Below are 22,739 nucleotides of genomic sequence, written 5' to 3' on the forward strand. Positions count from 1 at the left end.
CATTTTTGTACAACAGCAGCCTATTCAACAGGGCCTAAGTGGAAGAGGAATATCTCCTGAACTCAAAGATGGTCATTTGACTTCTTGTGCATCCTTAGAAGCTCCAACAATTAGTCTAACAGCAGAGGGTCTATTATTAATTTCATGTATGTGACGGTATGAATCATATTTTTGATACACACTTCTACAGGCAAGTAGGAACACACACACACACACACACACACACACACACACACACACACACACACACGAAGCTAGTACCGCCAGTGTTTTCAGACGTTATTTTATGCTTGACCAAATGAGGGCGACAAGATCAACGTCTCAACTTCCGCTCGGGCGCAGAGGGGCATGATGGGACATGTAGTTTGTGATTGGACCTATAAAGCAAAGGGAACTTCCTTTTACGTCCTCTTTACTGCGCGAGCCTGAGCGAGACAGGTATGGTGTTTGTCCTCGTGCTATTTCACAATACCTATACACAACGTTTGGACATTTAGAATGTGCAGAATCCATAGGCAATAAAAGGAAGTCCAGGTGTGGGAGAGAATATGTGTTTTAAATGGCCTACGAAACATTTGGTAATGGTCTGTTAAGAGGGAAAAGCTAATGCGGCTAAGCTAACGCTAGCTTGTCACTTGAGAAACGTGGTACGCTGCAGTTGCGGCCTTGTCGTATGGCTGATAAATGACCGGTTTCTAACGCATATTTACATGGTTCGTTCAAGCTAAAAACGCAATTAATGAATATTTTCTGGCTTTGAGTTGTAGTTGTCACACTAATACTTATTTGTGGGTTCGCGAACCCCACTACCGCAAAGCTGAATGTGCTTCTTATTTTAGCCAGTAGTTAAAGAGGTTTAACTGTTGTTAGAGGAAATTCCATTGTAAAATGCAAGTCACATTCCCACGATATTGAATTTAGCTTCAGAAATTGTGACTTGGTGCAGGCTTGTAACATTTGGCACCAGAGGAACCATAATGTCATGGTGGCACACACCAGTATCTCATATGTCTAATGTCCTCATGTTGCAGGCACTTCTAAGCCGCCATGCCCGTTGCCAGGAGTTGGGTTTGTCGCAAGACATATGTCACCCCCCGCCGTCCCTTCGAGAAGTCCCGTCTCGACCAGGAGTTGAAACTCATTGGTATGCTGTAATTTAATTAACAACATGACTATGACAGTCTGTATTATGACAGTCTTATTTAAAAGCACTCAGTTATACATCATGTACTCTTTTGTTTACTTTGTAAGACTAGAGAGCAAACTAGACAGAATTTAAAATCTGTTCCTCCCTCTTTCAAGGCGAGTATGGATTGAGGAATAAGCGTGAGGTGTGGAGGGTCAAGTTCACCCTGGCAAAGATCCGCAAAGCTGCCAGAGAGCTGCTGACTCTGGACGAGAAGGACCCCAAGCGTCTGTTTGAAGGTATGCAAATAAGTTCACATTTTTGTTGTAATCTGTGTGTTGGCCAATGATTTAATTATCAACTGTCAGACTTCTCTATGGTGTCACGAATTCCTCGTCAATGAGGCCAGTATTGTCATTTTACTTTAAGTACAACATATACCATATGTGTCTGAGTGTTTGGCATTTTAAGTCAGTGGTTTGTGTATGGTTTTCCAGGTAATGCTTTGCTCAGGCGTCTGGTGAGGATCGGTGTGCTGGATGAGGGTAAGATGAAGCTCGATTACATCCTGGGTCTGAAGGTTGAAGATTTCTTGGAGAGGAGGCTGCAGACACAGGTCTTCAAGCTTGGACTGGCCAAGAGCATCCACCATGCCCGTGTCCTTATCCGCCAGAGGCACATTCGGTAAGCTCTAACAAGCTCTACATTGTTTCTGGGGAACAAATGTCAAATATTAAAGGGTTTTAAGTCTTCTGAGGGACTCATAAGAAACTGCTTCCTGTTCCATCAGAGGACCACCAACTTGTAACTCTCTCCGATGAGATCAGTTAAACATTTCAGCAAGGTCAATTCGGTATCAAAACCGTACACCTTGTCAGTAGACATTGCCCAGAGCCAATCCTGCCGCCGAGGGCTCAGACTGTGCCACTGTGGTGTTGTGGCTGTCAGGTAAGGTATGGGGGATTGCACCTCGGGCAATTGTGGTGCACACTACACCTTGCGCGTTGTGATGTACCAAATACACTCAGGCTGATGATTTAAGATATATTTTCTGACTTTCTGTGGTGTCACGAATTCCTCGTCAATGAAGCCTGTTGTAAACCGATGGCATTAGCCCATCTATATGAGTATAATTTAATTGGATAATGTTACTTTGACACTTTGTCATCCAGTTAAATTTTTTTTAAGTACTCTTAAAAGGATAATGTGAAAAGGACCATTTGAATGCATTCATTCAATGCAAGTCATTATCTGTCTGTATCTTGGCAGTGTGCGCAAGCAGGTGGTGAACATCCCCTCTTTCGTGGTTCGCCTGGACAGCCAGAAGCACATCGACTTCTCCCTGAGGTCTCCATATGGTGGTGGACGCCCAGGCCGCGTCAAGAGAAAGAACGCCAAGAAGGGCCAGGGTGGAGCTGGAGGAGCTGACGACGAGGAGGAGGATTAAGAAGGATGTCGTCCAGGGAGTGTTTATAACTTCCTGTCCTGTCAAAATTTTCAATAAAAATGGTTGGTCTGACCAAACAACTGAGTTCTTCCTTTTTTTTTTTTTTTTTTTTTTTTTAAATGTTGTGTTTTGTTTTAACTGTAGCATCATCACAGGCATATGAAAGATTAGTTAACTGAAAAGTGATTTATTTTAAAATGATGTACCAGAGGTTACGAATTGCACCAGCGCTGAATGTGTGTAGGCTACTTGTGCTACACCTTAGGTCTAAATGGTATAGCCCGCACCCCTGCAGGTGGGATGGTACCGGCCAGCTCTACGTGGTGACGTCATCCTTCAACAACTAGGAAGTGAACGTGGTGTGTGTTAGCGGTGTGGCTGAGCTGGTGCTGCCGGTGTCTTCAAACCGTGGTGATTTAAAACTATAAATGTGAGTAATTGAAAGCTTTCCATCTCATTCTTGCTGTGTTAATGAATTTTTGCTGTAGAAGCTGAGGGGGCATCAGGTTTTACACCAAATGCTAACAGACTGGTAGCAGTGAATACAGGCATGGCTACAGTGGTTTAACCGCTGTCTTGGGCATCCAACCTGTGCGGTCCTGTTACTGTTATTCATTTTAAAGCAGTCACAGTGCTTTATTCAGGCTATGACAGACACGTTGTTAGAAACTGAGTTGATTCCCAAACTGTGGTAAATTATACTCTGTACCACCTAAAAACCTAAATCTACTATGCGATCTTACTGTGACACAAACTCAGACACCTCGTATGGCATTATACACTAAAGCTTTAAGTTCCCACATGTTAAACCGTGTTATGTAATATTGTCATATGTGCTGCCCTGTGCACTTAATCTCTCTATGTCCCCCTTTAATCGAGCACCGTCCGAAAGTAAAGTTACAGTATGCTATTGATTGCTCCTCTCCGGATATTGTCTCAACTCGGAAGACTTTCCCTTCAGAGGGGGTTGTGAAACACACCCTGGAGATTTGAAGTGTTTTTGCTGCTCATGTTTAATAAACATTATCACTACTTTTGGCTAAACTTCTCACCATTAAAAATGGAAACTATTGAGATAAATGGTAGACTAAAGACACGAGTATCTTGTAAGAATATTAAGAGTAACTGCTTTCAAATTAATTACCTCAATGTCATTGAAAAAAATGGTGGTATATTAAGTAAGTATATTTACTGAAGTACAGTATTCAAGTACACATTTGATGTTGTACTTCTCAAATTTAAGACACATTAAAAACAAACATGTTTCCTCTGAACTTGGTGAACCATGGTTTCATTCAATTTGCTGTTTGATGCCCATGGGGACCCTTCAGATTTATCTGGTGACCCTTAGGAGGGGCCTGACCCCTAGGCTGGAAACCACAAGACTAAACTAACTGTATCTAAAGTAGTTGCAGACAGCTTCACCTCGGCCAGCCACAACAGGAAAGTGCCGCTAACACATTGTTTATCTAATGTCAGAATCAGAATGCAGATATAGGGGCCATGTACTTTAATTTTTGACACATTAAGTACCATTTGTTAACGATACTATCTTTTCTATACGTATAATAAAAATGAAGTTGATCCTTTCCTCTGCAAAACCAGGCCATGGCTAAATTAAAACTAGTCTGTGAGTTCTTCTGGTTTAGATTTATCCTTGCAAACCCCTCAGGCCTTACTGGTGTAATTGCACTTCATCACCTTGTGTGTGCACTTAAACATGACCCTCACTCTTTATATGTAACTTTTTGGGGAAGGAGTATTACCTCCTCTTTGCAATATTATGTGATCTAGCACTAGTGATGCAGTCATTCATATCTTCACCATGGTAGTATTTGTGTTGTATTGCTTGTATGGGTGGCTTTTATCGTATCTGTCTTGCTTTGCTCTGTTGAATCTGTTTGTGTTGTTTCATATGTGTGTTGCCTTCCTATGAGCATGTTTGAAGCTGATGTGTGTTTCTGTGCCAGCAGAGCCATGTCTCCCGATGAGTTGGTGTATTTGGGAATTCTTGCAGCCTCTATTCCTGCTGGATTCCTCTTCCGTTACCTCAGTGAGTATTTTTGGTCAGGTTAGACTTTGAACCCAAGTAACAGACATATGTAAATGTCATGACATTCTAATCAAAATACAGTTGTTTTTTTTATTCTTCTATTACCAATGTAGCTGTTTATACCTTATGTTCTCTGTACGATTTCTATTTATCGTTGTTCTCCAAAAAGGGACTAAGTTAAAATTTTACAGTTGTTGCCTTAATGTTTGCATTGTGGGGCAAGAAATCAGGATTTATTTGTGTTCATATACAGAAATATCAAACAATATAGTTTTAACATTATGTCACTAAGGAAGAGTGCTTATCTACATCTACAGCCTCAGTCCTCCTCAGAGTGCACATTCATACATATCCTAAATGTGTTTAGTGATGCTCAACCATTTCTATCATACACCTCTGAGAAATGTAGATAAGTCTGTTGTATTTGGATTCCACCTTTGACAGTAAATTCAAAAGCAGTTAAAATTAAAGCCACATTTTCACACTTTGTTTTTTTATTCACTGAAATTCATAGCACATCCTGTTTATGACATCTACACAGTTAGTCATGCATCTCAAAAGAGTGCTTCACTGATTTAGCATTGCATTCCTGTAACATTGTTAGACTCAAGATAGACCTTAAAAAAATACAAAGATAAATATTGATGGATCTGAGCCAGAGATATCATCTTTTTTTACTCCACACATTTTTCTCCAGTCTTTACCCAGCTCCCTCTGGAGACAAAAGGCTTTGAACAACTTAATTCACACAGGCAGTGGCACTCAACAAGACCTGTTAAAAAAACTTTGATGTATAAGATCAGTGGAGTTTCCCTTTTCAAGCTCGTCCCTTATCACAAGCTGGTGAATTTTCCAAGTTTTGAAAAATGGCTGGTCCAAATAAATGTCAGGTTTCTACACTGTTGGCACATCTGAGTCTATTTTCATTGCTGCTGGAGAGGACAGCAATGTGCGAAATTCACAGAGTTTCCTACACCTCTCCTGCTGTGCCTCAGGTGTTTTTCCCACCAAATGTTCCTCCTTGGTTGATGGTTGTAGGCGGCTTAATTATGTAATTTTGCTCTCAATTCAGGTCCACCTGTGAAGCAGGGGGCAGCTCTTCTCCTGGGCCTCTCTATCACCATCGCCACCTGTCACATCCACACACTCCACTCTCTGGTGACGGTGATTGGAACATGGATTATTATAAAGAGCAGCTGGCGGTGAGAGATGAGCATCATGTTTTTACAAACTCTTTTCACTGTATGAAACACACATTGTTTGCGGAAACGTCAGGACAGTAGATCTACAACTTACAGCTATTTTTAGTATTGCTCAAGTGCAGTAACTGATGAGTCTATAAAGTCTATTAAATGTCCAAAAACTGGGAAAAATCGTCCTCACAATTTCTCAGAGCCCAAGATGGTTTCTTGAAATTGTTTGTTTTGCCTTAGTAAACCCAAAGATATTCAATTTACCATTACATATGAACAAGAAAAGCAGCAAATCCACGTTGGCATTTTGGTTTGAAAGTGACTGAAACAATGCATCAATTATCAAAATAGCTGCAGGGTAAAAAAAATAAAATCTTAAAGCATCATTGCAACCTACCAGTAACAGTGTTGACTGTTGGACTTTATTGTTTTTTTCTTTGTTTTGGTCATAGTCTTTCTATCCCTTATTATTTTTATTTACCTCTGTAACTCTGTTTATCTTAGCTTGAGTTTTTAGAAGAGGTTTTTGTGTAAGCATCTTGCATTTCAAGTTTGTCTCTATGTGAATGTCTTTCTGTACGTGTCATATCTTTTATAATAATTTTCTTTTTTTTAAGTGTAAACAAATAAATAAATTGCATTTTCTAACGGCAGACAGATAAGTTGAATGAGTAATTGTTCCATCTTCATACGACAGGACTCCATGAGTGTAAAAGGAACAGGTCCCCTGTAAACTGACTCTTAAATACAGTGCAGACATAACATGTAAACTCAGTCATAACATTTGTCACTGTCTACAAGGCATGCCCCAGCAGTGAGCCTCAGCTGGACCTTTCTCTACCTCCTGTTCTTCCGACTGGTCACCTGGTTCGGTCTGCCACCGCCGACGCCTTTTGCTAATGCCGTCCAGCTACTACTCACTCTCAAGGTACAGAAACCCAGGATCACACAATAAAACCTGTGCAGCAGACAACTCAGCGAATAGCTCTACTGAAGCAACACACACCGTCTTTACAATTTGTCGACTTTTGATGTCTTTTTTTTTTTTAAACTCAGATGGTGAGTCTAGCCAACGAGGTGCACAGTTTCCACATGGAGAAGAAAAAGGAAGTGAGCTCTTTTGCCAAGTCTCCTGTCATTGGTGGGCTGTCTCAGGAGCCCTCTCTCTACGATATTCTGTCCTATAGCTACTGTTATGTGGGTATAATGACCGGTACGTCTGTGGAATCTCTTCAGAATTTTCTCTGAATGATTTTGGCAGGAAGAGGTTGTTTCAGTTTAGATTTTGAGTGAACATTTGAAAATTAAACATGATGTTTGTGTGTGAGCTGTTGTTGTTGATGGTCTTTTGCTTTTGCATGAATTTTAACTGTTGTCTCTCTTTGTCTCACTTTCCGCTACTTGTCCAATATTGTGTGAGTCCATATTGATTTCAGTATTATTTCTAAATTGCTTCAAGGTTTCATATACCTCTTCGCTCTTTTTTGTTTTGTTCCCCTATCCAAAAACACCTTGTCTTCTTTTGAACCACATTGCCCTCCACTGTTCCCTTTTGTGTCTTGCATTATCATGATTGTCCATTTTTGTCTATCACTGTCTCAACACTACCTTTATTCCTGAATCTCATCCCTCCATCTCCATAAAGGTCCCTTCTTTCGCTTCCAAACGTACGTTGACTGGCTGACACAGCCAAGCCCGCTGGCCCTGCCCGGCTGGGTGCCATGCCTGCAACGTTTGAAGCTGGTTCCTGTCTACGGCGTTCTGTTCCTGGCTGTCAACTCTGTCTTTCCGCTGGCTTATGTTCGCACAGATGAGTTCCTGGATCAAAACTTTTTCTTTAGGTATGCATTTCTACCCTGATAATGTTTTTTAATAATAGTAACAATGTTTTAAACTAATTGTAGATTATTAGGTAGGTTCTGTAAGATAAATAAATAAATACATGATTTCATTTTATGTAGTATAAAATGAAATTGTCAACAGTTCAAACATGAAATCCTAACTTGAATTAGGTATAAAAAAATAAGGTATAGAATAAGATCTCCAACTAATAACAAGTATTAAAATGTTTTTACAACGATATTGTTTTTTTTTTTTTTATTTAATGGACTCAGACTGTGGAATAGCCAAAACAGTGCTGAGGTCTGAGTTAAACTTAAACTATTACTTAAATTACTGCAATGTGTCATTGAAGAAGAGAAATAAAATAGGACAAACAAAGTGTCTATATTATATTATATTTTCAGTTAGCTAAACACAACAGTGTTGTGGTTTAGGAGAGTAAAAAATGATTTGTTAGTAATATCCTTGCAGTTGTTTGGTAATACTAACATGAATAATATATTTTTCCTTTCTTTCTCCGTTTCCTCCTCTCTCTCTCTCTGTCACCAGGTTGTTCTACATGATAGCGATATTCTTCGTGTTTAGGATGCGTTTCTATGCAGCGTGGTGTGGAGCTGAGGCTGGTTGTATCAGTGCAGGTCTGGGCTGCTATCCAGAAAAAGCACTGTCCAAACCCGGAGGAGGACCCACTGTCAACTACAGGTACATCACCACAGGACGTATCAATATTTGCATCTGTGTAACCAAAACACTGTCTTTGAAAGCTAGTATTTATGTCAGTTGCTTTTCTCTTTTTCTAAATGTCTTACCCTTGTGGCCAGTCCTGATCCAGCAGCTGAAGAGAAATATGACTTCAAAACCATCCAGAACATTGACTGCTACAACACTGACTTCTGTGTTAAAGTCAGACACGGTATGCGCTACTGGAACATGACCGTGCAGTGGTGGCTGCATCACTACATCTACCCCAACGCCCCCTTCAAAGCCTACACTCTGAGGTAAGGCATAATGTGTGCAGCAATCTGTGCTCTGTCTGTGGCTCTCATTTGACATGACTGATTTGTTCCTACTGAAGATACAAATCTTTATAAACAGGTTGTGGTTATATGCTTTAATTTTTTTAAAAAGGCAAAATAATTTTCTGAAATAGCTGGACACTGTAGTTTGCAGCAAAAGTTACTCAAACAGTATTGATGAGAGCAGGATGGTCTAAGTAGCAGTGATTAAAAATAAACTACTGTGTGTGTGTTCATGGTAATGAAGGAGTATGTCACCAAGTGTCTCACTGATGTGTTCTAATAATTTTAAGGTAACTAACAGAACATCCCCAGAAGTATCTCGTATAATTTAATATAATTTAAGTTATGATTATGATTATTATTCCCCCTTTATGTAAAATGTGCAGGTTAAAGCTTTAAAACTGCCCATTTTAATTTTGCATGCAAACCATCTTGAGCTCCAGTATATTCATTTTTCCGCCTGAAGTAAATTAACAACAGAAAACAGTGATGTTTCTGCATGACTTTAACATCTCTCCTGTTTGTCTGTAACTCTCAGGGCTGGCTGGACCATGTTCATCAGCGCCTACTGGCATGGACTACATGCTGGCTACTACCTCTCCTTCCTCACCATCCCCCTGTGCATCGCAGCCGAGTCCGCCATGGAGGCCTCTGTCCGAGCCAAACTGGGTCCTCGTGGGCAGAACATCTTCGACTGGATTCACTGGTTCTTAAAGATGAGGGCTTACGACTACATGTGCATGGGCTTTGTGCTGCTGAAAGCCTCTGACACCATCAACTACTGGATGTCCATCTACTTCGTCATGCACGTCATCGCTGTTTGCTGTATAATATTGGGCAGGATGCTGAAGGGAGGGAAAAGGGAAGGAAGGAGAGGGGACAAGGAGGAGAAAAGAGAGGGAGAGAAGACAGAGAATGTGAAAGAGAAAACTGGAGAAAAAACAGACTGAATGGAGGTACATAAGGGAACTGGTTGGATATTGTTTTGGACGAGTCACTTCAACATTATTTGCACCTACACTCATCTTTCTAGCAACATACGCCACACAAGTCCAATAAGATTTCCTGTGAGAAAAGTTCAAGTTGATTTTATTAAAAATACAGACAGACAAAAGTGTGATGTGTAAATCCCGGTAAAGTGTCACCACTGGAGACATTTCATATGTGGACATATACATAAAAGTACTGTGAACACTGGGACAGGAATGTTTGAGCTCAACGAATGTTACTTTGGTACTGTGAGTGGCAACGGGGGCATCTGCCTGTATTGTGTGTGTGATTTTATTTCAAGATAAAATGCTCAGTTTAAAGCATTTCAGAACTGTTTTACTAGTGAAAATTAGTTGATTGACTTGAAGATGCTGTTTTAAAGGCAAGTACCAGGGCCAGTCAAACAATAACCAGTTTAACCTTCAGAATGATCTGACAAATAGTTTCCATTATTAACAAAACATTCCAACAGCACTCAATGTTATGTTACAGTATGTTTATATCAGAGTAAAGAATAGATTGTCATGGCAAAAAGAAAATTATCATGGGGTCATCATCAAGGTTGCGCTGGCACGGCCTCATTGAGGGAATGGGATTCCTCAATCCCATTGTGAGTCTAATCTTCCCATTTTCTACTGCTGCCATTCTGCATCTCAAATCAGCACCTTGACTATTTATGGCTACAGCAAACACCCTAAAAAATTATATTTCTGTGGCACTTAAATGCAGAAAATTGCAATGTAGAACTTAATGTGGAGCCTTTATTATCAGCAGAAAGCGGAAACATAAGCATCGAGGTGTACAATGAAATTAAACTAGTTTGAAGGAGCAAAGCAATGTCCAGGTTACATCTGTATTGCTCCTTAAATACATTAGGATTTCTGTAAGTGTTTAAACACCCTAAAGCATGGCTGAATATTTCTGTGCAATTTTACTTCCCTGATCCAGTGAATCCAAAATGTTTCTCTGTTTTGATGTTTGTTTTTTTTTCCTTACTGTGTTTCTGCCTGTAACTAAACAACTCAGATCATATCAGGAACATATGCACTGACATCTCTATAGCAGTGTTGTATTCGATGTGCCCTGTGAGAGATAGCAACAGTCTGTTCACTGCCAAAATGTCTGTACTGCCATTACGGACCATTCAGGGTTGGGACCAAACATTTGATGCAAAAAGTGGAAAGTTTAACATCATAACTATAAGCTGCCAATGTAAGTCATGAATAACAGCACAGTCAGGGCTGGGCAATATGCTTGAAATCTTTATAAAAATCTTAGTTAAAAGTTATTTTCCAGTATTGATGTATGTCACAATATGAAAAATGTATGCAAAGTCACATATAAGATAATCAAAGTGATGTTCAAAGCAGTAAGCTGCCCCAAAGTTACATATTACACATAACCACGCATAAACATTTATTCAAACAACAGACATTTCTAAAATAATGAAATTTATAAATGGTAATACTGAATTATCGCCCAGCCCTAACCAGAGTACACTTTGTACATTTGAAAAGCACGTTGAGGGATATTTCATTCACTCCTGTGTCAAAGCTTTACTGAATCTCTGTTTTATATGAGTGTGACACAGCAGAATCTGAGGGTCTTTTTTCCCTGTGTGTTCTGTCGTCTAAACCTTACTTGGAACTGAGAAAATTTCAATTATAGATTTCAATACCCTTTGTCCCCTCTGTGCCAAACCTCAACCCTTTCAGAAACGGTTCCCTTTATTTTTATTATTACTTCACAGTGATGGTTATGAATTATGGTCCCTCTGCTCTTCTCCAGACTATTTATTTTTCCTCCTTTTCTCTGTTTTGCTTGTCTTTGCCTTCACATACTGAACCAACTGTAACACTCCCTGCTTTGTAACAGTGTTACATGTGGAATACATATCAGCATTTCCTCATGTTACTCACTCGTCTTTTCTTTTTTAAAAGTGTGCTCGATATGATTACCTGTGAATTATTTGTTCATTAGAAAGTTCATAATTACTTTGTGTAATGCATTAGGATAAAGCTTGAAGAAAAAGGCTTCTATACATCAGATTTTTTTATTTGTCAGACGGGGAAATCATTAACTCTCCAGCTTTAGTGAATACAAACACACCTCCTTAGTTACCTCACAACAGTTCTTCAGCGCTTCTTCCTAGCTACAAGCCACTGTATGTATTTAACTACATCCCTGATAAATGACATAATTGGCGGCTGATGAATTCATAATATTAATTTTCTTCTTTTCTGTCACTTCCCACTATGAATTCACCAGAACAGTTCCTCAGGTTTCCAGTACACAGTACACAAGTCATAGACATTTCTTTGAACCCTTCAGTAACACATTTTAAGTTTAACCTGTTTGCCACCAGACCAGGCACATGACTGGTAACTATCTCCCTGGAAATAATGGGTTAAAGCATACAAGGAAGTACCTGTGTGGTCAGGTACAAAGGGAGTAAAGTCCGTGAGAGAAGGCAGCAGGGAAGGAATTCCTGGATAGGCTGCATTTCCTCATGAAGAGCTGGTTCACCACTTGTTTTATTCTGAGTTTGTTGTGGTCTCAGAGGAGGTGGTTTTTTTAAAGCTGGAACTGTTGAACTCCTTCAGAGAAATGGCCAGTGAACCAGAGAGAAGAGGCTCGAGTCAGGTGTATGAGTACACTGAAGGTGTGACTTTTTTATTTGCACTTGAGTGAACATCTAAATATTGTTATGGAGCCATATTATCCTCTGACCGAACTGTCTTCATACATGCTGCTTGATCATTTCCTTTTTCTGTCCTTCACCGCTCACAGGGAATGGTTACCCCGGTGACCAGCAGTCACTGAGGTTACGACGTGCCTCGTCTCGAGTGTCCAACGAGAATTACCCTCAGTTCAACTGGAACTCAGCCCCCGCAGAGGAAGATGAAGAGGGCAATAGTGGACCACCCCGGGACCTCAGGAGCATCCCTCTGCCCATGGCTCTGAAAAGAGCTGTGAGGTATGAAAACTGCTTAGGTTTTGGTGTAGTTATGCTAATTTGTTAGATCCACTCCATTTATATGTTTTACAACATAAAATAAATACTCAGCTTTGAAATATAATTAAAAGCGACTGACGAACCTACAAAGAACTATCACCTGAATCTTGTGCAGCTGAATCTTCAAACTAGTTGCAGTGTCACAAAATTATATACATACACGTTATACTGAGATTTAAGGTGAGCACAGAGAGCAACTCTTCACCTTCAAGAGATGAAAGTGAAAACATCCTTCTACATCCCTCACTCTTCACAAGGAAGAAGTAAACACTAGAGACAACATTTAGTTGGTGCATTTCAAATGAATTCATTCCAGTTATTGCTGACTTAACCTAGACTTAACCTTTAGTCACTACACGCCGCAGTTCAGCTGAATATGCCAAAATGGGAAAGTTGTGAAAAAAATATCTAAACAAATTACCTGCCTCCGTTACAGGGAGGTGCAGCAAATGCAGGTGCCTGTGGTTTCCAGCATGGAGTCCTGGAAACGGAAAAAGACCAAATATCTGCTTAAAGTCAAAGACAACGCCAGAGAATTTCTCTACTTTTTCATACCGTGGCACAAGTCTTTGCAAAAAATTGGAGGTATACATTCAACTTTAACAACAACATTATGCAACATTATTTCAAATGGATGTTAAGGGGCTCAATTAGATAAGGTTTTTCAACCTACAGATTAAATATACTATATACTCTGTCCATAATATGGTCACAGAAAAGTGTTAATTTATTTCACACATGTTGTTTGAATCAGTGTTTGCATTTTGAACTAAATGATGGCCTTTTTCCCCCCACAGGGAACTTTGGAGGCGGTGTCCAGTCTTACTTTTTGTTCTTGCGATTCTTAGTGGTGCTCAATTTTGTTTCCTTTTCACTCCTTGCTGGATTTGTCCTCATCCCCAGCATTGTCTTCAGATCTGTTGGGTCCAGCTTCGTTAACAGCACCGGTAATGTGTTGTCCAAGCTTCAGTTTGTTAACTCACAATATTTAATTTTGCTGTAGGGTTACTTGAGAGTCACATGTGGCGCTGTGTTTTCATGGTTCTTCGTTTCATTCTGATGTTTTGGCACAATAAATTTGTAAAATAAACAGGAAGCCTCCTCACAGTTTGATATGATAGTTTCCAGGCAACATCCTAAGAGGCCGGGGTGTTCGTAGAGAGCGGTACCAGCTGTGGTATTCCCCTCAGAAATAAAAAACAGCAAAATGCTCAACGGTGCATGAGCAGAAGAACAGAAAAATGTAATTATTAGAAATGTTTAATTCACAGAGTAAAATATAGAAGATAGCTATAGACCTTTTTTTTTCAAGGCTGTGTAAGGAAACCAGCTTTATCTAGTTGATAATGTTGGAATTAAAAGACCCTCTCCCTCTGCTATCAAGTGAGCCACAGACCTGCTTGTAATCACCACTGTAGCTTTTGCTCTGCTTCTCTTTCTGTTACTCCTAAAACCTCTATATAGTCTATACGTTGAGAGACACACAGGGAAACCTATAGAAATGCTATAATCTGAGAATGCATGCAGAGTTCATAAAGCTTTCCCTTTTGCTGTGTTTTCCAGGTCCAGAGGAATGCATGGATTATGACCCTAATCCTCAAAGCTTGGTGGTGTTCTATAATTATTTCCTTGACTTACTTTCGGGAACGGTGAGAAACTACAGCATCACAATAATCTGCAAAGATATGAGACTTGCAAAACATATACAAATACAAATACAGTGGACATGACCTCGGTGTCTCCCCTGTGGCTACGGCTTTGCTTCTACATCCTCTTGCTATATTCTTTGCTGATGAAAGTAAATTCAAATTACATCCTATGTACCCTCAAGTACATCAGACATGCTTAGTGACCATCCTCTCCTTTTTGTTCAGGGTTTTATGGAGTATTCATACCTGTTTTACGGCTACTACAACAACACAATGGTGGTGGACAGCAACTTCTCCTACAACATCCCCCTGGCCTACCTCTTCACTGCTGTATTCTACTTTGCCTTTTGTCTCATTTGTATCATAGCACGGTCAGTCCCACAACAAACACTTTGAGGTTCAATATTAGCGATCAATATCTATCTATAGCTATCTAGAGTGTGTGTGTGTGTGTGTGTGTGTGTGTGTGTGTGTGTGTGTGTGTGTGTGTGTGTGTGTGTGTGTGTGTGTGTGTGTGTGTGTGTGTGTGTGTGTGTGTGTGTGTGTGTGGGCTAGTGTGTGTTCAGCTGTCTCAGTTAAGGGTCAGGTCAATGAAATAAACAGAAATACATTTAAAAGGCTGGGCCAAGAGTTCAGCCACCTTGACCTGCATCTTTATCCGCCTCTCATAACACAGCATGGGGACTGCAGCTCGAGTTGCTGTGGCAACGGGAGGCAGCACTGTGGGCAACTACAGCATGATAGTGTTCACCGGCTGGGACTACGGTTGCCTGGGAGACCGAGCTACCAGACTGAAGCAGAAAAACATCCACTACCGGCTGCAGGTCAGAGGGGATCTGTCCTACTTAGCAGGAAGCAGGGCAGTTAGGAAAAAGAGAAATGTGATTGACATGTGACAGTTTTTCTCTCTACAGGTTTACACAATCATTATTAACCCCTTACCTCACCTCTCTCTACTCTCTCTGTCAGGTGGATCTGGAGGAAGAGAGAATAAAGAAACGGGCAGCTGCTCTGACTTTATTGCAAAAAATTGTTTTATACTCTCTACGCATATGTATGTGTTTTGTTGCATTCGGGCTCATCATAGCAGCCTTCTACGCCATCTTTTTGGCCACCAACTTAAGTCAGGTAAATGATGTTAAAGTAGAGTGGTGGTGCTAATGTGGTCTTGATTAAGTTTTAGGTGACCTTTTGGCTCTCATCTCTTCCACACAGGAACGGAGTGGGGAGCAAGGGATCCTGGGATTGATTTTTGAGTATCTTCCCTCCATTGTTATCACCACTGGAAACTTCCTGGTGCCTCTGCTGTGTGACCAGATTGCCTTGATAGAGAAATACGCCCCCAGCACTACCGTCATAGTGGCCCTATTAAGGTTTCTGTGGAAGAATGATAATATCAGGACATTTGCATTTAGTTGAATTTTTAACAGTAATCTTTAATATAGATTTAAGATTAAAAATCTCTAATCTTTGTTAAAACATACGCATAATATTAGAATCAGAATGGTGGATAGTAATTCTCTTCCTTGTCCAGGTCAGTGTTCCTGCGTCTGGTGAGTCTGGGTGTTCTCCTCTTCACCTTGTGGCGTCAGATCACCTGCGAGGGAGACACAAATAGTAATGCTTGTAAATTGTGCGAGTACAACCATGAAATCTACCCGGTAATTGTGCCATCTTAAAGATGTTTCTTTGTAACAGGATCAAAAGAGTCACCAGGTCGCTAGACAAGTGGCAGAAACTTATGAAAAACAGAGAGGGAATTCATGAGATAACAAACAATAATGCAACTCTGCACTTAGGAGATGACAGCATGTTTGTTTTTCTAATCTAACTTCCTTGTTATGGATGTGTATACACAAGCAAAGAATTCTGTTTGCTGTTTGTTTTTGCATCAAAACATTGTAGAGACAGAGAATACACTAAGTTAGTGGGATCAGCTGAGGGCTACAGTAAACAACAGCAAGGGGAAAGAGGAGACAGACGAACAGAATTAGTTTCAGTCTGCCAAATGCCTGTGGGCTACCAGATAATTCAGCAAGAAACAAAAACTGAATCTGTTACTATCTGATTTAGTTATAAACAACAAAAATAAATTATTATGGGTTTGCACTGCAGGCTTTTCAGTAACTCCTGATGATAGTAGCTGCTTGTGTGTACTGTGAAGTAGTATAATTAGAAAATAATGTCATTACCTTGAGTGGCATAGTCCTGACTTAAAAATGAGTGTTTAATTTTACACATTGTCGCAAATACACATTGTCAGACAGGTTAATCTTTGTATGCTTGTCTCATGATGTAGTGCTGGGAAACACGTGTGGGGCAGGAGATGTACAAGCTGACACTGTTTGACCTCCTCATCAACATCGCTGTGCTCGTCCTGGTGGAGTTTCCACGCAGGTACAAATCAACATGTGAACAATTTGTCTACTTTTTAGAAATTGCTCAATCTGTATTTACAGTAAGTTGTTTAGTCATGTGACTGCACTGTGTTTTTGTGTGTGTGTCAGGTTGGTGGTGGACAACTGGTCCAGTAAGCTGGCTCAGTGGGTGGGTCGACAGGAGTTTGTGGTTCCTTCCAATGTGCTTGGGGTGGTTTATGGTCAGACTGTGGTTTGGACAGGCGCTCTTTTTTGCCCTCTGCTGCCACTCATCAACGCCATCAAGTTTGTCATCATCTTCTACTGCAAGAAGGTGAAAATAATGCTTTAACACAGCCAACATGTCATACAATGCCACTTGATTTTGTCCCTAAACCCTGTTTTGTGTCCCCATTGCCCCATCCCTCTCAGATCACGCTCTTTTATAATTGTCGACCAGCGCTGAAGACGTTTCGCTCCACCACCTCCACTTTCTTTTTCCTCGTTGTACTCCTGTTTGGCTGGGGCCTGGCCACAGTTGTCATGATTTACAGTCTGGCTGAGTGAGTGCTGATTGCTGCATTCTTCCCTCTAACAAATATAACGAAAGTGCTTTTTAATTTAGTCAAATAGCGGTCAGAGTTTTTGCTCTGCATGTCAGATAGTAATGTACTGTAAGATGACTGGCAGGACTACACAGCTAGAAACTTTTGATAAATATATTTTCCATGTTAAATTGCATTGTTGAAGAGAAGTGTTTCCCTCTGTGCTCCCAGGATCCATCCGTCGATGGGTTGCGGCCCTTTCCGTTTCTTCCCGAACATGTGGTCAATTGTTCCAGCCTCTTTCTACAGCCTCTCTGAAACCACACAGGAGTTTCTCTTCTTCATTGGCTCACAGGCATTCTCCATCCCTCTGTTTGCATTATCAGGGTGCGTAAATTTGTGCTTTCTGTAGGATCCTTCCTCTGGTATAAACAGTGCTGTATTTAAATCTAAATATAGATTTCTACCTATATTTAACTACATATTATATGGTCTTTCATGGTCCATTTTATGATGTATCATCATGGCTCTTTTCTTCCTGACAGTGTGGTGATGTGCTATTTCATAGCCTTAGCCTCTGTCTATGGGAACAGTGTTGCTCTGCTAAGAGCGCAGCTAAAACTGGTAAGATGTTGGCATTAATCTTTATGCTGGACTGTAAAGCAAAGACTTAGACCGTCTTGAATTTTGATCACATGTAGGAGGGATAATGTGACTTCCTAATACTCAAATGCATTCAGTTTTACTATTGCAATGTCTTTGGCTTGCAGGAGGGTCGTGACAAGCAGTTCCTGGTCAAGCAGATTGAGGTCCTCAGTCAGCAGCTTCAGCATAATGCAGGAGTACATGACTGAACATGTGGAACATGTTTGGTTTCTTCAGCCTCCTTTATTAACTTAAAGTTCCCCTCTGCTCCAAAATGGGTTTTGGTCATTGTTAGTTTTTTTGTATGTTTGACCCTCAATGTACAGAATAATGTATGTTCAGAGTTTGATGCTGGATGTTGGACCAGCCAGCCCTGGTCCAACAGGCAACTTACACAAATGGGATGTGAAAACTTAAAGCCTACATTGCAGATACCCTGAGGACTGTCTTTCAGTGATGTTGGAGACATCTTGTATCCAGTAGTTAAACCTTTGAAATGAAAAGTGTTTGCATATTCATAGATTCTGGATTTTTCAGTGAGGGAGGAGGCGGATGTGTCATCTAAGAATTTCTAACCCTGTAATTAAACTTTTTCTTTTTATGGAAAAACCATATCACACACAAATTATTATTCAAAGCAGAGTATTTTTTATATATCCTTGAACATGTTTGGAAGGACATGAAACATTATGCATCTGGAGGGACTGCACGCACCCCTTATGCATAAAGTCAGTGACATATAATGTTGGCTGGGTTTTAGAAGACAGTCCTGCAATTAGATTATTGTAAGTGAAATTGAAACCTCTTTATTATTAACCTACCTAAATTAGCGTTATATGGTTAGATTACATAAATGTCGTGCAATGCACGCCTTTATTATATTATATGCAAAGTTTCACTACTGTTATCTGTCCATAAAATAGATGTTTGTTTTTGTTCCTTTCACATTATAAAACGATAGGAGTTATAGCCACCTCTAGTGTCAAACTTGTGGTATTGCATCAATGTGTAATGTTTACTTCCTCTTTGGGTTTACTTGTTCCTGAGGGCAGCCCCCAGTAAGAGCAGCACTTCTCACAGTAAGTCAGTGACAGTATTTGCGTCCTGTTTATTTATATTAAATTGTTTGAAATGATAAGTTTGTTGTAAGTGAGCAGGTTAAACGTGCGTGCTCGCAGCTACGTCGTTAAGTTAGCGCAACTTCCAACTTAGCGTTGGAAAGCTGCAAACATTGGCTAACGTTAGCTTAGCTGTAGCCAAGTAACTTATAGCAACGCGTAAAACGATGACTTTTCTGTTTCTGTCTATCTTCCTGTTGGCCAGTTCTCCGTTTGACCCATTTACCGACTTCCTTTAATAGACGTGTTTCGGTTTTATGATCAACCTGAGTGTTTCCCTGTGTTCACTGCTCACCCCCCTTCAGCCGACGCTAGCTTTTCTAGCTAGCTAATCGCTAACCTACAGTATCAACAGTCGTCAAGGCAACGATGAACATCCTCCCGAAGAAGAGCTGGCACGTTCGCAACAAAGACAACGTTGCGCGCGTGCGGAGGGACGAAGCCAAGGCGGCAGAAGAGGAGTGCGAGGCCAAGCGGCGCGTGGAGCGTGCCGAGCAAGAGGTGAACCCAGTGTTGACACGTTGCTTCCCGGGATGATGGTGGTGATGAAGAGTAGCACTTGTATTCTGTGCTGCGCAATAGTCTGAGTCCACCCCAGTATTTATCCCTGCCCAGTAAATACCTGTGATATGAAGCTTTTATTTTTCATATGTCTAGTTTGTAACAACTGTACCTCTTCACAGGCTCGTACAGAGTATCTAAGAAGGAAAGCCAGAGCTGCTCTCCAGTCAGCAGGGGTAAAGAGAGATGATGATGGTGATGGAGGAAGCGGAGCTCTGGAGCATCTCAATCTTTTTCCTCTGGAGGAGTCGTCAGAGAAGAAGGGGAATGAGGAGTATCTCAAAGAAAAGAAAGATGAAAAGGTGACGTTGCTACCTCGTCTGTCAGTCTTCTCTGTTGTGTGGTTTCCTTTAGATATATCATTATTGTTACACCATTTCTGCCTTTACACTGAAGCAATAGTACAGAAAAGTTGTGGATCAGGTTCAGATCCGTGACATTTTGAGAGAAAAGTGTTCCGGGTAACACATTTATCCATCTGGATTTTTTGGCCATAGTCCCATCATTCAGTAGTGTCAAGATGCTGGTATTCTGATATTTAAAATCAATGGAAGCGGTCAGTCTCCTGTTGTGGTCAGAAAGCTAAATATATTCTGGATGCAGCCCAGCCACAATATGCTTACAAGCAGGGTAAACAGATGGAGCGTGAGAGTCTGGGAAAAAAAGAGTCTGAGAGTCTGATTGTATTTATTTGACAGAGAGTCAAATAAATACAATCAGAGGAGACACAAAACTGCTATTTCAGGGCAAAATATTAAATTACAAGGCTGTCATCCAGTTTTATGATCAGTCCTTGAAAATGTCAAAATATTACTATCAGCCAAGGGAAAAGATAAGAAATCCTTTATTAGGCCCTCAGTGGGGAAATTGCATGAAAAGTGAGTCCCTTTACAATTTTTGCCCTTTCCTACATTCAGAAAGTTTAAACAGCTGTCTGGCACTGCTGTCACTAAACAATTAATTTGAATAACTGTTTGTTTTCCCTGCATGTTTTTTTTGTCCCCTCCAGGAGAAGCAGGAGCGTGCCATCGGCTTGCTGGTGTCTCTTGGACCCCAGCCTGGGTCTGAGGTCACTCCATGGTACCTGAAGAGCGGCCAAGAAAAAGAAGAAAGGAAAGAAAAAGAAAGGAGAAAGGGAATAAGTGAAGAGGAGAGAGAGAAAAAGGATCGTAGATTGAAGGATAGTTTGGACCCATTAAGAGATATGAAGAAAGCTCTAGCTGTAAAAGACAGAAAAGAACACAAGAGCAAGAAAAAGGAAAAAAGAGACAAAGGGGAAAAGAGGAGCAGCGGAGAGAGGTAAGAAGATCAATATTGCTTGTCTGCTTGTCTTAATTAAGTTGTCTTAATCAACTGAAGTTTTATAAAACTACTCATAATATCATAACAATAAATCATATTAAATACATATTTCACTCCAATAATTCAGAATATGTATATGACATCAGATTTTTTTTGTGTTTTTGTTGTCATCTTTCTCTGAATCTCTAATTTACATTAATAGTTAACAGTTCTTGTAGTCAACTCTAACTTCCCAGATTAATAAATTAAGCATTTTGGATATGACCGTGGTAATGTGTTGAATATCATCATGGAGCAATAACAAACTATTTGTTCTGTTTCCAGCTCCATAGAAAAGTTACGTGCTGAGCGTTTACAGAGGGAGGCTGAAGAACGGAGGCGAGCCCAGGCTCTGCTCAACCAGAGGAGCGGCAAAGGAAAGGACAAGGAGGCAGGGAAGGAGCTGAACGAGAGGGAAAGGCCGTACAACAGCGCCTTTTTCCCAGAACTTGCCCGAAAGCGGCAAAGGAGGGATCGAGACAGCTGGAGAGATGAAATATTAAAATCATGAACAGTCTTTATTTGCTGTTTGAAGACTGATCTGCGATGGATGGTAAAAGGACAAGTACTGTGACCAGTTTGTTTCCACACGTAAAAGCCCAGAGGAACACAGAAGGTGGGAAAAGAGACACATTATAAACATACTTGTAACCTGGTCACACTGTTGTCAAAAAGATGATGGCGAGGCAGCTTGTGGGCCCCTGATCATCCGTTTTTATTTATATCTGTGCAAACAGAAAAGGATATTCTTGCCATAAGGTCAGAGGTGAAGTTCAGCTGCAGCTTTCAGTGTTTTGCTCATGAAAATGTCAGCAGGGCAGATGGTTGCCATCAATGGGGGCCTTGAACCCTTCAAAAAAAAAAAAAAGAAAACACTCGGTGAACAATTGTTGGCACGGTTTAGATTATTATTATAAACTGTAAAAAAAAAAAAAAAAAAGGTGAGCAAACGCCAGCACACACTGAATGAACAGTGGTCATATAGTCACACTGGGAGGAATAGAGCTGAAACAATAAGTTGATTAATCAGTTAGTAGATTGACAGACAGTGAATCTGCAAATCTGATAAACAGATTTGTTTCAGTCATTTATCAAGCAAAAATTCCAACATTTATCTAATTTCAGATTCTCAAAGATAAGGATTTCCTGCTTTTCAGGCACATATAAGAGTAAACTGAGTCTTTTTGGATTTTGGACTGTTGGTTTATTAAAGCAAGCAATCTGAAAATGTCTCTTTGGGCACTGAAGATAAAATAGTTTATTTTTTTTATTTCTAAAAGCCATTGAAGTCCCTTTATTCCTCATGTGTAGTTTTAATAAATCCAGTGTGACGTGAGTTGGACTGTTTCTCCGTTTTGTTTGTTGTTATTAAGCCACGTAGGCCTTTCTCACAGGACACATTTTGACATGTCACAGTAACAAAAGCACAAGTTTAAATAATAAAATGAACGATGGCTGCGTTTCATTTAGCTGCTTCAGTTTCAGGGGTTCCTGGTATTGTTCATGCCGGCTCACTGTCGCACTGTACTGAGACACTTGAATAGAGCAGAACCATTGTTAACATCACAAGTAATGCCTGTGCTTTTCCTGCTATGGCAAGTCAAAATGTCTGCTGTGAAAAATGCCTATTGGGTCATATACCAACATCAGTGACTGACACAAAAGATTGGCGTTCATTTATGTTTTTCTTTGCTATAATTTAATGTACAAATGTATAATGTGAAAATACACCCGGCGTGCAATACATATGACTTTTATGAGTGACAGGATGTTTGGTTGTAGTTGCTGTTTGATTGTATTTGGTTACTCTGAGGCACACTGAGCCACACTAGTCTCC

At 40.4% G+C, this 22,739-nt stretch overlaps 4 protein-coding genes across 6 annotated transcripts; all 4 read left to right on the forward strand.

Moving 5' to 3' along the window:
• Window positions 1-392: 392 nt before the first annotated feature.
• Window positions 393-2,650, forward strand: rps9 (ribosomal protein S9). The gene is made up of 5 exons (XM_041044575.1): window positions 393-438; window positions 1,032-1,144; window positions 1,303-1,425; window positions 1,624-1,810; window positions 2,396-2,650. Exons 2-5 carry the CDS (start codon window positions 1,048-1,050, stop codon window positions 2,571-2,573), a joined length of 585 nt encoding a protein of 194 aa, XP_040900509.1. The 5' UTR covers window positions 393-438; window positions 1,032-1,047; the 3' UTR covers window positions 2,574-2,650.
• A 269-nt stretch (window positions 2,651-2,919) lies between these two features.
• mboat7 (membrane bound O-acyltransferase domain containing 7) lies at window positions 2,920-11,705 on the forward strand. Of its 2 annotated transcripts, none has more exons than XM_041044565.1 (9): window positions 2,920-3,003; window positions 4,547-4,626; window positions 5,699-5,828; window positions 6,621-6,747; window positions 6,876-7,032; window positions 7,465-7,660; window positions 8,211-8,363; window positions 8,483-8,659; window positions 9,219-11,705. In XM_041044565.1, the coding sequence occupies exons 2-9, from the start codon at window positions 4,551-4,553 to the stop codon at window positions 9,628-9,630; spliced, it is 1,428 nt and encodes a 475-aa protein (XP_040900499.1). In that variant the 5' UTR covers window positions 2,920-3,003; window positions 4,547-4,550; the 3' UTR covers window positions 9,631-11,705. The 2 variants fall into 2 exon arrangements, with proteins under 2 accessions (XP_040900499.1, XP_040900500.1); XM_041044566.1 differs by having other exon boundaries at window positions 2,930-3,003; window positions 4,544-4,626.
• A 502-nt stretch (window positions 11,706-12,207) lies between these two features.
• On the forward strand, window positions 12,208-18,245 carry tmc4 (transmembrane channel-like 4). Its single transcript, XM_041044550.1, has 16 exons — window positions 12,208-12,332; window positions 12,461-12,647; window positions 13,123-13,271; window positions 13,484-13,633; window positions 14,250-14,335; window positions 14,561-14,706; window positions 15,012-15,159; window positions 15,305-15,463; window positions 15,551-15,708; window positions 15,870-15,996; window positions 16,635-16,732; window positions 16,843-17,026; window positions 17,125-17,255; window positions 17,469-17,624; window positions 17,783-17,861; window positions 18,008-18,245. Exons 1-16 carry the CDS (start codon window positions 12,278-12,280, stop codon window positions 18,089-18,091), a joined length of 2,097 nt encoding a protein of 698 aa, XP_040900484.1. The 5' UTR covers window positions 12,208-12,277; the 3' UTR covers window positions 18,092-18,245.
• A 667-nt stretch (window positions 18,246-18,912) lies between these two features.
• Window positions 18,913-22,238, forward strand: leng1 (leukocyte receptor cluster (LRC) member 1). 2 transcript variants are annotated; one of them, XM_041044572.1, is made up of 5 exons: window positions 18,913-18,961; window positions 19,306-19,501; window positions 19,684-19,863; window positions 20,571-20,860; window positions 21,188-22,238. In XM_041044572.1, exons 2-5 carry the CDS (start codon window positions 19,370-19,372, stop codon window positions 21,411-21,413), a joined length of 828 nt encoding a protein of 275 aa, XP_040900506.1. In that variant the 5' UTR covers window positions 18,913-18,961; window positions 19,306-19,369; the 3' UTR covers window positions 21,414-22,238. The 2 variants fall into 2 exon arrangements, with proteins under 2 accessions (XP_040900506.1, XP_040900505.1); XM_041044571.1 differs by lacking the exon at window positions 18,913-18,961 and having other exon boundaries at window positions 18,975-19,501.
• Window positions 22,239-22,739: the final 501 nt, after the last annotated feature.

This window comes from Toxotes jaculatrix, chromosome 8 (assembly GCF_017976425.1).
Source record: "Toxotes jaculatrix isolate fToxJac2 chromosome 8, fToxJac2.pri, whole genome shotgun sequence".
NCBI classification, from domain to species: Eukaryota; Metazoa; Chordata; class Actinopteri; family Toxotidae; genus Toxotes; species Toxotes jaculatrix.